This window comes from Gymnoscopelus microlampas, assembly GCF_963454915.1.
Source record: "Gymnoscopelus microlampas genome assembly, chromosome: 7".
NCBI classification, from domain to species: Eukaryota; Metazoa; Chordata; class Actinopteri; order Myctophiformes; family Myctophidae; genus Gymnoscopelus; species Gymnoscopelus microlampas.
In genome coordinates, this window is record NC_139944.1 from 48,357,116 (window position 1) to 48,369,057 (window position 11,942).

Sequence of the window (11,942 nt, forward strand, 5' to 3'; positions counted from 1 at the left end):
TGAAAAAGTGTGCATATCTTTGAATATTTATATTTTTTAAAGCGAAAATTAACTGATATCTTTGCTTCTGGGGGTCCATGGCACAAAACATTTTCAAATGGGGGTCCGCGGCCAAATGTATATCAATTTAGGGGTCCTTGGCATGAAAAAGGTTGAAAACCACTGGTTTATATGATGTTTTGCATAGTAGTGTATATTTGTCTGTCATTAAATGTTTTGATGAATTGAGTACAAAGGACCCCAATGGAAACGAGCCATACAGTAGGCGTTTAAAATCCTCTTCGCAGACCTTGTATTGAACTGTACTTTCCTGTTCTTTTTTGCAAACTTTTTTTTTTTTTTTTGCAAGAGAGAGAAGGATGAGGTTGGCATGCAGGGCCAGCAAACTGACACTGTGGGAGCCAAGTCAGCCAACCCAGGGCACAGCTAGGAAAGGCAAGAAGCACCTTTCCTAGCTGTGAAATTATCCTACATAGATGCACTGCGCCGCAACAGCGAAGCTAACAACATTGCAGAGCTCAAAACCCTGATGCTAGACAGGAGGATGTGGAGGGCAGCAATTCAGGAGTCCAGAGTTGGTGTTGGCTAGACCCAGTGGTGGAAAAAGTACTAACATTCTTTACTTAAGTAAAAGTATCAATACTGCAATAGTATTGCAGTATTGATACTTGATACTCTGTTAGAAGTAAAAGTCCAGAATAAAAAAATGACTTGAATAAAAGTACAAAAGTATTGGCATCAAAATGTACTTAAAGTACCAAAAGTAAACTAAATATTTGAAAATAGTAGATCTACAAGCTCAACGCGTCGCGATGCGACGCGTTGTGAGCTTGTAGATCGGCGATTTTCAAATAGCCTAGGTATAAAATAGGGCTAAAGTGGTTAATGTATGTTTCATTATATCATAGTTTATATCTGAAAAGTAACAAGTAACTAAAGTTTCCAAGTAAATGTAGTGGAGTAAAAGTACAATATTTGCCTCTGAGATGTAGTGGAGTAGAAGTAAAAGTATTGGAAATACTCAAGTAAAGTAGAAATACCTCAAAATTGTACTTAAGTACAGTAAGTAAATGTACTTAGTTACTTTCCACCACTGCTAGTAGACCGCACTCTCGCGTCGCATCGCACATACATATTCCCAATCATTCTTTTATTCATTCTTTTTTTGGTTTGTCTGTTTTCTAGGGCCTCTGGAAGAAAAATGGAGAAGTTCACTGTGTCAGTAAACATTGCTGCCAATAGCAACGTGAAATTCATTCTGACCTATGAGGAGCTTCTTAACAGGAAACTAGGCCAGTATGAGATTCTGACCCGGGTCAAAGCCAAGCAGCTTGTCCGCAACTTTCAGGTGGATCTCCATGCATGCAGTATATGTTCACATCCCACACTGCTTAAATGGCAAGACCACTTTGGTCTTGGAGGTTTGGGTTGTGTAGTTTCCTTGCCATGATGTAACTCCAAAGGTGGACAAGAAATGAAAAATAATTGCTCCATTAATTAGAAATTGATCATTCAAAATATGCTCCTCATTGACTTACATTGTACACTGAAACGGCTCTCAAAGTCACTCTTTTAGCCCGTAAACGAACACAAACGAAGCTGATTCAAAGAATATAGAACATCACCAAACCCAGTACTGTTTATTTTTTTAATAAAAATGTCAACTTCCTGATGATTTTACTATTTGAAGACCCGGATCCGCCGATCCAGTCCGGGTTTTCTTTCTAATAAAAATAGCAAAATCAATATTAAGTTAACATTTTTATCAAAAAAACAAACAGTGCTGGGTTTGATGATGTACTATATTGTCTGAATCAACTTTGTTTACGTTCGTTTACATGCTAAAAGAGCGACTTTGAGAGCTGTTTTACTGTACAATGTAAGTCAATGGAGAGCATATTTTGAATGATCAATTTCTAATCAATGGAGCAATCATTTTTTATTTCTTGTCCACCTTTGGAGTTACATCATGTCAAGGTAACTACACAACCCAGACCTCAACCAAAGTGGTCTTGCCCTTTAATGAAAGACTCATCTCACTGTGTGTATGTGTGTGTGTCTAACTTTGCACAGATTGTGGCAGATATCTATGAGCCACAGGGTATTGCACATGTTGATGCCTATGGAACCTTCTTATCCAATGAGCTGCTGCCTCTGGTGGAGAAAACCGTCACAGACAAAAAGGTAGAGGGTTCAAAATGGCTCTTTGTTGTCATTAATTGTCAGACCTGTGTCAAGGTTCTTCAGAAAGCTCGTTTCGTTCAACTTCATCCTTTTCTTCCCTAAAATGTAACTATAACTTAAAGGGTAAGACCACTTTGGTAGAGGTTTGGGTTGTGTAGTTACCTTGCCATGATGTAACTCCAAAGGTGGGCAAGAAATAAAAAATAATTGCTCCATTGATTAGAAATTGATCATTCAAAATATGCTCCTCATTGACTTACATTGTACGGTAAAACTGCTCTCAAAGTCACTCTTTTAGCACAAAAACGAACGCAAACAAAGTTGATTCAGACAATATAGAACATCACCAAACCCAGTACTGTTTTTTTTTTAAATAAAAATGTCAACTTCCTGTTGATTTTGTCATTTTTAATAAGTAGAAAACCCGGACTGGATCAGCGGATCCGGATCCAGATCTTCAAATAGTAAAATCAACAGGAAGTTGACATTTTTATTAAAAAAACAAACAGTACTGGGTTTGGTGATGTTCTATATTGTCTGAATCAACTACGTTGGGGTTCATTTATGTGCTAAAAGAGTGACTTTGAGAGCAGTTTTACCGTACAATGTAAGTCAATGAGGAGCATATTTTGAATTATCAATTTCTAATCAATGGAGCAATTATTTTTTATTTCTTGCCCACCTTTAGAGTTACATCATGGCAAGGTAACTACAAAACCCAAACCTCTACCAAAGTGGTCTTACCCTTTAAAGGTAGGGTAAGTGATATTTTTTGGTTAAAACAAAAAGTATTTTGTTAAAAGGTTAAAATACTATATTCTGATAGTAATCATTGCTATAGAGTGTTTTTTCAGTAACAGGAGTCTCCATGTCTCTCCAGCTCTTTAATAAACAGAAAATACATTTTTCGGAAGGTCTCAGCCAATCAGGAGAAAGTACCAATTTTTAAGCTTAATTTTTATAGTGTTCCAGTTCCAATTTTCTCTGCTCATTTCTTAGTGTCATCACTTCCAATTTCACTTGTTTAATCTATATGCTGATTGAGTTCTCTGTCCTGGTTGGATAAAATTGGAAATGAAACTGAAACGAAAATGCATTTTCTGTTTAATAAAGAGGTGGAGAGACAAGGAGACTCCTAATACTGAACAAACACTCTATAGCGATGAGTACTATCACAATATAGAGCTATTTAACACTTATTTTAACCAATGCAAATCACTTACCCTACCTTTAAATAAACTATAAATCCAATCCAAGGTAGGCTACAATAGTTTTGTAGAAGGAAAGTGTAACATGGGAAACTCAGTATTGACAAACTACCCCGATGACAACCAGAGCATGCAGGCCTCACACATGGAGGTTGTTTCTTAACCCTGTAATATAAAATAAAGGCATTTTAACCATCTTCTCCACAAAACTACAGTATGCCTTGGATGTATTGAAGGAAACTTGCTGTTTATACTCTCGCTCGAGAAGAAATAGTTTATTCCACCGACCAGTCCTTGTCCGCAGCACACTAGAACCAGTCACATAGCACCTATAGACCACCCAGCAGTGCTTCTACCTCTTGTCTACACATGTCAGATGTAAGTTTGCGCTAAAGTGAATGTATTGCATTCCTTCTTTCAGGCACACATCTCCTTCTCACCGACACCGGAGCAGCAGAGGAAGTGTCCAGGCTGTGAGGGAACTCTGATCGATGGAGATTTCATCATCAAGTACGATGTGAATCGAGCCACAAACCTAGGAGACGTTCAGGTCAGCTGTCAACAAATACAACAGTTTAACCTCGGAATCTGTCTGCAAACAATTGAATAGAGACTCACTTTGAAACTGTTTTACTCTGATCACATACTGTACTGTAAGTTGCTTTACTTTTTTTCCCCTCAGATTGTGAATGGATACTTCGTCCACTTTTTTGCACCTCCCGACTTACCCAGAGTTCCAAAGAATGTGGTGTTTGTGATTGACATTAGTATATCCATGGCTGGGGCTAAAATGAGGCAGGTGAGAAAGTGTAAAGTATGTGAGACAGTGAGTGTGTGAGAGAAAAATGTATGGAAATGATGTACAGTATTTTATGTGGGCTATTCTATGTACATGTTTATGCATGACCTCTTATCTTGCTACCCTATGCAGACACGTGAGGCATTGATTGCCATCCTCCAGGACCTGCATGAGGACGACTACTTTGCTATCATCCTGTTTGATAATAGGGTAACATACTGGAAAGGCTCTCTTGTTCAGGCCAGCAAGGAAAATGTGGCGGAAGCCCTGACATTCGCCAGAGGGATACGCGAACGTGGATGTAAGCAGCAGGATAAGTCACGTTTTGGACGCTGCACAACGACCCACATATTGATCAGGGTTTGGAAGAATAGCATAAAAACGATAGATATATACATAGATAGTGCTGCTGCTGCTGCTCATCTGCAGGAGGTCTAACCACAATTAACTTGCTGAATTCTCAACCGATTATCAAGCAGTCAAACAAATGTTTGACAGGTAGTTATGTTATGATATAGGATATATGTTAATATTAAAAACATTGGTTTTCATACCAAAGCACTTTATCTTAAAGGAGTAGTTCACCCAAGACATTTCAAATTTTCTATCAATTACACACCCCATGAAGCATTGAATTTATGAAGATTTTTTTTGTTTTTGTCGCATTCCTAAGCCAATAATTTGATGACCGGCGGTCTCTCCGGTAGGATACTCAAAGGAGACTCTTTGAGTCTCCTACTGGATACATTAGCATCTTTCCGCCAGTCATCAAATGATTGGCTTATTGGCGACAAAATGTAGGAGTAGCCGTGACAAAGGTACTAGAATACACAAGGAATTGGGAATTGGCATGATTATTAAATTGGGAGAAAATGTTTACGGGGGGACTAATGAGGAATATAGGGTTTTCCTCCACACGTGCTACAGTACAGTACGTCCGCGCCAGTGAGGCTCCTCACTGGAAGGTGATTTCATGTGTATCAGAGGAGGCATGTGGTTTCAATACCATCCAGTCTGAAGACCAACCTGTAGCAGTCAACAGTGACACGATTACACAAGTGTATAATCAACTCAAATTGGGAGAAAAATTGGAAATAATTGGCAAAAATAAGTCACATCTTTTTTCACTTCCTGGATAATGGTTGAAAGCAAAGAACTAGATGAACTTGAATATCATTGCACACAGCTGACTGTGTGTTTTTCCCTTTCCAGTGACCGATATCAATGATGGAGCACTGGCTGCTGTAAACATGCTGTTAAAAGACAGGAAAGACAACAAACTCCCAGAAAGGAGTTTTGATATGATTATCTTCATGACTGATGGAATGCCAAGCAGCGGTGAGCTCAACTTTTGAAATATAATGCAATTAAAGTGATCCTGAAGCAAAACAAAAGGTAGCCCTGCCACTAGGGGTATAACTACACACAACACTTCCTACTATAATCACAGCTGTTTGTGCAGAGTTATGGCATGCGCATCCCCGGAATACTGCACATACAATAGTTGGGGCGCATAGAATGCATCCCTGTGTATAGTATATTTATTTACTGAACTGTTTGGTATAGGCCTTATACCAAATGGGCCCTTACGGGTCTGTAACACACTTGTTTTTATTTGGGACCCAGTGTTAATTTAACTTTGAGAGTGTACAAATGTACAAAATGTGTACACTCTCAGAGTTACAGATCCGTAAGTGTCCATTTGGACCCCCTAGTGGTCCCCGGACCCAACGCTGAGAACATAATATACAATATGTGCATGCAGGAATTACGGACCTCCCAACGATCCAAGGAAATGTCCGCAAAGCAATTGACGGGAAAATGTCTCTCTTCAATCTGGGATTTGGAAATGATGTGGATTACGCCTTTCTGGATGTGATGGCCCAACAAAACAAGGGACTGGCCCGCAGAATCTACGAGGCCTCAGATGCGACCTCACAACTCCAGGTGCAGTAAGGGAGGGTGGGATATAGGGTTTATATTATTTATGTTAGGACATATAAAGACTAAAGCTATTACATGTATGTCAGTCATTTAAGCGGATGTTACACACAACATACATGTAAATACAACTAATAAAATAAAATAAATGAAATCACACACTCCAGTGCTAGATGCTGACTGAATTTAGTATCTCAACGGTCTCAGTGACACCTCATGGGTCTCAACAATACCATGATGAAGGCATTGGCCAATATTTCAGTTGACACCAATCCATTCATCTGGTCTTGTTGAGACCCATTTGAGCCCAGATGAGTGTATTGGCCAAAACTAGTTTAAAATGTAGCTGCCATCTAGCAGTGTGTGAATTCTTTGCTTTGCTTACTAGTTGTCACTGCTCCCTAACTCTTGCTGTTTTAAACAAGCTTCAAATCAACCTCAAGTAACCTAGTTTATACCATTACCATCTAATATATGCTAATTAAAGTTTTTTTTCCCTTGGAAAGGTAGTTGCTACAATTAACAGCCTCATGAGTAGGAATAGCATGTTTGAGGAATTTCAGTCGGGTTTCAGGGAAAAGAAAGTACAGACTGGCCTCCTCAAAGTCACCAATGACACAAATGTACGTTGTGTTCACCAATGACCTCCTTTGAACGGCAGTCTGAGGTTATTTCATTTATCTTAGCTCTCATTGCTCATTACAAGCCTCTCCTTAGAATGTGGATAGTTGTTTCTGTTTGGAAAAGTTATATGTAAATAAAGCATATTCATGATATAATTATTATTATTATTCATATTTTCCCAGGGTTTCTATGAGGAGGTGGCCAGTACTCTACTCTTAGACGTGGACTTGCGTTACCCTGACAACACCGTGGATTCGCTGACCACCAACCAATTCACTCAGCTGTTCAACGGCTCAGAGATTGTGGTGGCCGGACGACTGGGTGACAATGACATCGATAACTTCATGGTGGAAGTGTTCGCCAAGGGGGTGAGACAGAGGAGTAACTGTAGTCTCTTTATCTGAGGAAGTACAGTATCGCTCACCCATTTACTCCCATGACACCCATTAGTCTGCATGAAACAATGGTCTTGGTTTATGTCTTTTAGTTGAAAAGTGTTAAACAGCTGTTTATTCTCTTCTCTTTCTCTAGTCTGTTGAGGACTTTCAAGTGCAAGGGCAGGCGACCGCTGTAGATTGGAACGTTATCTACCCAGAGAAGGAGTACATCTTTGGGGACTTCACAGAGCGTATGTGGGCCTACATGACCATACAACAGCTACTGGAGCAGAGGTCTGTTTCAATCATCTCAAGCTTTTCTGTCAAGACATTGAGACTGAGAGTTAGAAAAAACGTGATTACGCATACTTTTCAACTTTCCGCATTTTTTGCAACTTCGCACAATTTCACTGCATAAAATCACATACAAACCCAGCATATTTCATTGCAAAATCTAGGATTTTTGCCCGCATAATCAAGGGTCTAGATAGTTTCTTATAGTGTAGGAAGTCTATGATGAATAGATACTGTTGAATAAAAAATATCAACCTTTTTTCCCCCCAGTAAGACTGGTACAGCAGAGGAAAAAAGCAACGCCAAAGCCAAGGCTCTTGAGATGTCCCTGCAGTACAATTTTGTCACTCCACTGACCTCCATGGTGGTCACCAAGCCTCAGACTGAGGATGGAGAGAGTGATTTCCTCATCGCTGACAAACTGACTGAGGGTAGGGAAGATGGAACGGGAAGAACACTTCAATGTGGTCTTGTCTCCATCATTACGCAAGCACCATTAAAGCTGCTAAATACATTGTCATCTTCTAATATCTTTTCACTATTTATTTTCTACAGAGCAACGACAAAAGGCAGAGAGACTAGGAGGTAAAACATTAAATTTCCACCCAACAGCATAAGAAAGGTTTCTGCTTCCAATGGATTCATTTTATCTTTTTTTTTAAAATCTGGATGCTATTTTGTGTATAACCAGGTGTATCAACAACATCATATCAACATCATATGACGAGCATGGCATCAAGAACATCATATCGAGATCCTGCTCCCACATATTTTGGTAAATACCCAAGTGCTAGCATATATACAGTGGTGGAAAAGTACTCAAATTCTTTACTTACTGTAAGTAAAAGTACAATTACTGCAATATAAAAATACTCTGTTACAAGTAAAAATCCAAAATTAAAAATTTACTTGAGTAAAAGTACAAAAGTATTGGCATCAAAATGTGCTTAAAGTACCAAAAGTAAAAGTACTAAATATTTGAAAATAGCCGATCTACAAGCTCACAACGCGTCGCGATGCGACGCGTTGTGAGCTTGTAGATCTGCTATTTTCAAATAGCCTATGTATAAAATAGGGTTAAAGTGGTTAATGTGTGTTTCATTATATCATAATTTATATCTGAAAAGTAACTAGTAACTAAGTTTTCAAATAATTTTAGTGGAGTAAAAGTACAATATTTGCCTCTGAGATGTAGTGGAGTAGAAGCAAAAGTATTGGAAATTGGAAATACTCAAGTAAAGTACAAATACCTCAAAATTGTACTTAAGTACAGTACTTAAGTAAATGTACTTAGTTACTTTCCACCACTGCATATATATGACATTCACTTTGAGTGTCCAAGTGTTAACTGAGCTCTCACCTTGATAATGTTCTTTCAGTGGATGGAGATCCTCATTTCATGATAGAGCTTCCAAAGAGAGATGATGCACTGTGCTTCAATATCAACGACACACCAGGCACCATCTTCAACCTGGTTAGAGACACAACCACAGGTGATTAAAACACTGCAGTGGACATTGAACAACAGCTGATTATTATTCTGACATTCATTTTTGTTTTAGGCTTAAAGGTTTCATGACATGCTGGTTTACAAAACGTCTAAAAGTCTTTATCGTGGTCCTTCAAACGTGTATTAAAAGGGTTTAACTGGAAAATCCACTCCAGTGAGCCATGGGAGTTTTTTTTTCTCTCTGTGTTCTGAAGCCTTTTCAGCTGCAATTTAAAAAAAAACGATTTGCCAGCAGGTGTCGCTGTTGAGGGATTTTGGCTGTCAATCATCACCTCTGCTCCAACCCCCCCCCCCCCAAGGAAAAGGATAAGAGAGGGGAGGTGCGGGATTAATAGACTATGACATCAAAGTCCAAATCACAGCACTTTTCTGTGCCTAATTATTCAGAAAACCCCAGACCACAGAAAATCCACTGAATGTTCAAAGTTCTGTTTTTTTCGGGTGTAATTGAGAAACAAATTGAAACCTAAAAAAAAATAAAAATAAAATATAAATTTTATGTCATGAAACCTTTAACCTTTGGAAATAATATGGACCTAGATTTGAATACTCATCACTAAATTTGGAGTGAGTTAAAGTTTCATGTTTACATGTAATAGTTTTAATCCGTGTTTTGTGAGTGACTGAATCCAGTTTTGCTTCCTTAGGCATTTTAGTCAACGGTCAGACTATTGGAGATAAGAAGGTTGCCCCCGATGGTAAAATCAACAGCTACTTTGGACGTTTCGGCATCATTCACAAGACCCTCGGGGTGAGACTGGAGGTGACCACTGAAGACATCTCTGTGTTACATGATGGAAAACGTGCCAAGCTACTGTGGTCTGATAAAGCTGCCCTCAAAGGACCCAAGTAAGTTATTGGTATAACTTAGAGTATCTTCTCACTCAATGACAGGACAATACAAGTAGAAAAAAATATATTTATATTTAAAGGTAAGACTGAATCCCTGCTGCCCACCTTCTCCCCTGCTTCCATCCCTCCCCTCTCCTTCGACTCTTCCATCCCTCCCCACTGCCTCCTCCTCCCATTCTCCTCACTACCTCTGTTCTCTCTGCCCTGGGCACCTCCTTTCCACCACCAGTATGGATCTTCTCTTGACCAAAGACTGCACCCTGACGGTCAGTCTAAAAGATTCTGTGACGTTTGTGGTCCTGCTACACCGGGTCTGGAAGAGCCACCCATACCACCAAGACTACCTGGGCTTCTACACCCTGGACAACCATCTTCTCTCCCCATCTGTTCACGGCCTGCTAGGTACAGAACCACACACTAGGGGGCAGCACCAGGACAGGATAGAATCTCAGATGTACTATACAAAATATATTCTACCCCCTCCCATATCATGACTAAGATATGTTTTTGCTGTCAAATCAATTTACCACCTTTTGATGTACAGTAATCGTGACGTTAAGTTGTTTTTCTACTCTTATTCATGTTGAAATATGGCATTATATGCACTGCAGTATACATTGTCACGCTAATGTTAATGTGCATAACTTAAGGAATCAAGTAAACATTACCAAAATGCTTTTGGGTGCTTAAAATCTTTTACATGGGTTAGGGTTAACGTGCCAATGTGTTTTCAGTGCAGACTAATAGAGAATAAACCAGAAGTCCAGAATGATTCCCTTTTGACTAAATGACAATGGTGGGCTGTCCTCCAGGTCAGTTTTACCATGGGGTTGAGTTTGAGGTGGGAGATCTGCGTCCAGGAGAGGTCCCTGAAAAACCTGATGCCACCATGTATGTGAAGGGACAGGAGCTCAATGTGACCAGGTACACCCCCATCAAAATATTTTGTTCCAGGGACCCCCAGAAGCAACGATTTGAGTTAAAAATGTTCGCTTTAAAAATATATATATTCAAAGATTTGCACACATTTTCACGATTTTTCAAAAATAGCAGATCAACAAGCTCATATCGCGGCACTCGGTGCCGCGCTACGAGCTTGTATATCTGCTATTTTTGTATAGCCCAAAGTGTAAAATAATGCTTTTTAGCTCAAATCTAAAAATGACACAGTTTCAGGTCTTAATGGTTTAAAAGAGTGTGTTTGTCTTTGTTTCAAGTTACTGTACAGTTTTTTTTATACATTTGAGTCAATATAATATGTCTCTTTCTCATTGGTCCACAGAGGCTGGCAGAAGGACTATAGGAATGATGTGAAGAATGGAGTAAATATTCCCTGCTGGTTCATTCATAGTAATGGAACAGGCCTCATAGATGGAGATGCCTCAGATTACGTTGTGTCTGGCCTGTTTAAGACTTACTGAATACTGATAACAGGTACTAGTGGCAATGACAGGACTCACCGGGTTCCAACTTAGTATAACAAATGTTCATGATTATCAATTTAAACACTCATTACCTAAACCAGGGGTCTTCAACGTTTTCAGGCCAAGGTCCCCCTAGATGAGAGAGAGATGAAGCAGGGACCCCCTCTATATTGTATAAAATTGTGTTTCAAATTAAACTTTTTTTGTTTACTTGGTCTGCTCTTTTTTCCCTCTACACCTATACCTCTTTGCAAAAAAAAAATAGCCGATCTACAAGCTCACAACGCCTCGCAGCGCGAGGCGTTGTGAGCTTGTAGATCGGCTATTTTTGACTAAAGTTCTCCTCAGAAAAGGTATGCTAAGGTTCAAGGTAAGGTAAAAAGGTATGGGGAAAAAAAATCATATCACACAAAGATTTGGCGGACCCCCTCTAGTAACTCTGCTGAGGACCCCCTAGGGGCCCCGGACCCCCTGTTGAAGACCCCTGACCTAAACTGTAATTGTATGTGTACCATCAATCTTTGTTCAAAGTCTCGCAGTGACATCAATCAATGTAAAGTGAACTGTAAATAATAGCTTTTGAAACAGAATGGTTAGAGTCTGGTGATACCAAATAAAAATGTCAGCAATAAAAAGCAATTTGTACATCTTTATTTATGTTGGCATTGATGAATTGTTATTTCAGGCAATCAATCCACTCTAATATTCAATCAGTAACAATAACCGTTG

At 39.3% G+C, this 11,942-nt stretch overlaps 1 protein-coding gene across 1 annotated transcript in view; it reads left to right on the forward strand.

The window, feature by feature from the left end:
* Positions 1-11,295, forward strand: part of LOC311048359 (inter-alpha-trypsin inhibitor heavy chain H3-like) — a 28,985-nt gene extending 17,690 nt beyond the window's left edge. The window contains exons 6-22 of the mRNA XM_084061607.1: positions 1,186-1,348; positions 2,074-2,184; positions 3,814-3,942; positions 4,075-4,191; positions 4,324-4,492; positions 5,404-5,529; positions 5,957-6,138; positions 6,939-7,124; positions 7,288-7,427; positions 7,698-7,858; positions 7,983-8,012; positions 8,119-8,202; positions 8,807-8,920; positions 9,585-9,786; positions 10,019-10,191; positions 10,602-10,713; positions 11,072-11,295. Of these exons, the coding sequence (XP_083917733.1) occupies positions 1,186-1,348; positions 2,074-2,184; positions 3,814-3,942; positions 4,075-4,191; positions 4,324-4,492; positions 5,404-5,529; positions 5,957-6,138; positions 6,939-7,124; positions 7,288-7,427; positions 7,698-7,858; positions 7,983-8,012; positions 8,119-8,202; positions 8,807-8,920; positions 9,585-9,786; positions 10,019-10,191; positions 10,602-10,713; positions 11,072-11,210 (2,338 nt within the window). The 3' untranslated portion in view covers positions 11,211-11,295. The remainder of the gene's footprint in view (positions 1-1,185; positions 1,349-2,073; positions 2,185-3,813; positions 3,943-4,074; positions 4,192-4,323; positions 4,493-5,403; positions 5,530-5,956; positions 6,139-6,938; positions 7,125-7,287; positions 7,428-7,697; positions 7,859-7,982; positions 8,013-8,118; positions 8,203-8,806; positions 8,921-9,584; positions 9,787-10,018; positions 10,192-10,601; positions 10,714-11,071) is intronic.
* Positions 11,296-11,942: the final 647 nt, after the last annotated feature.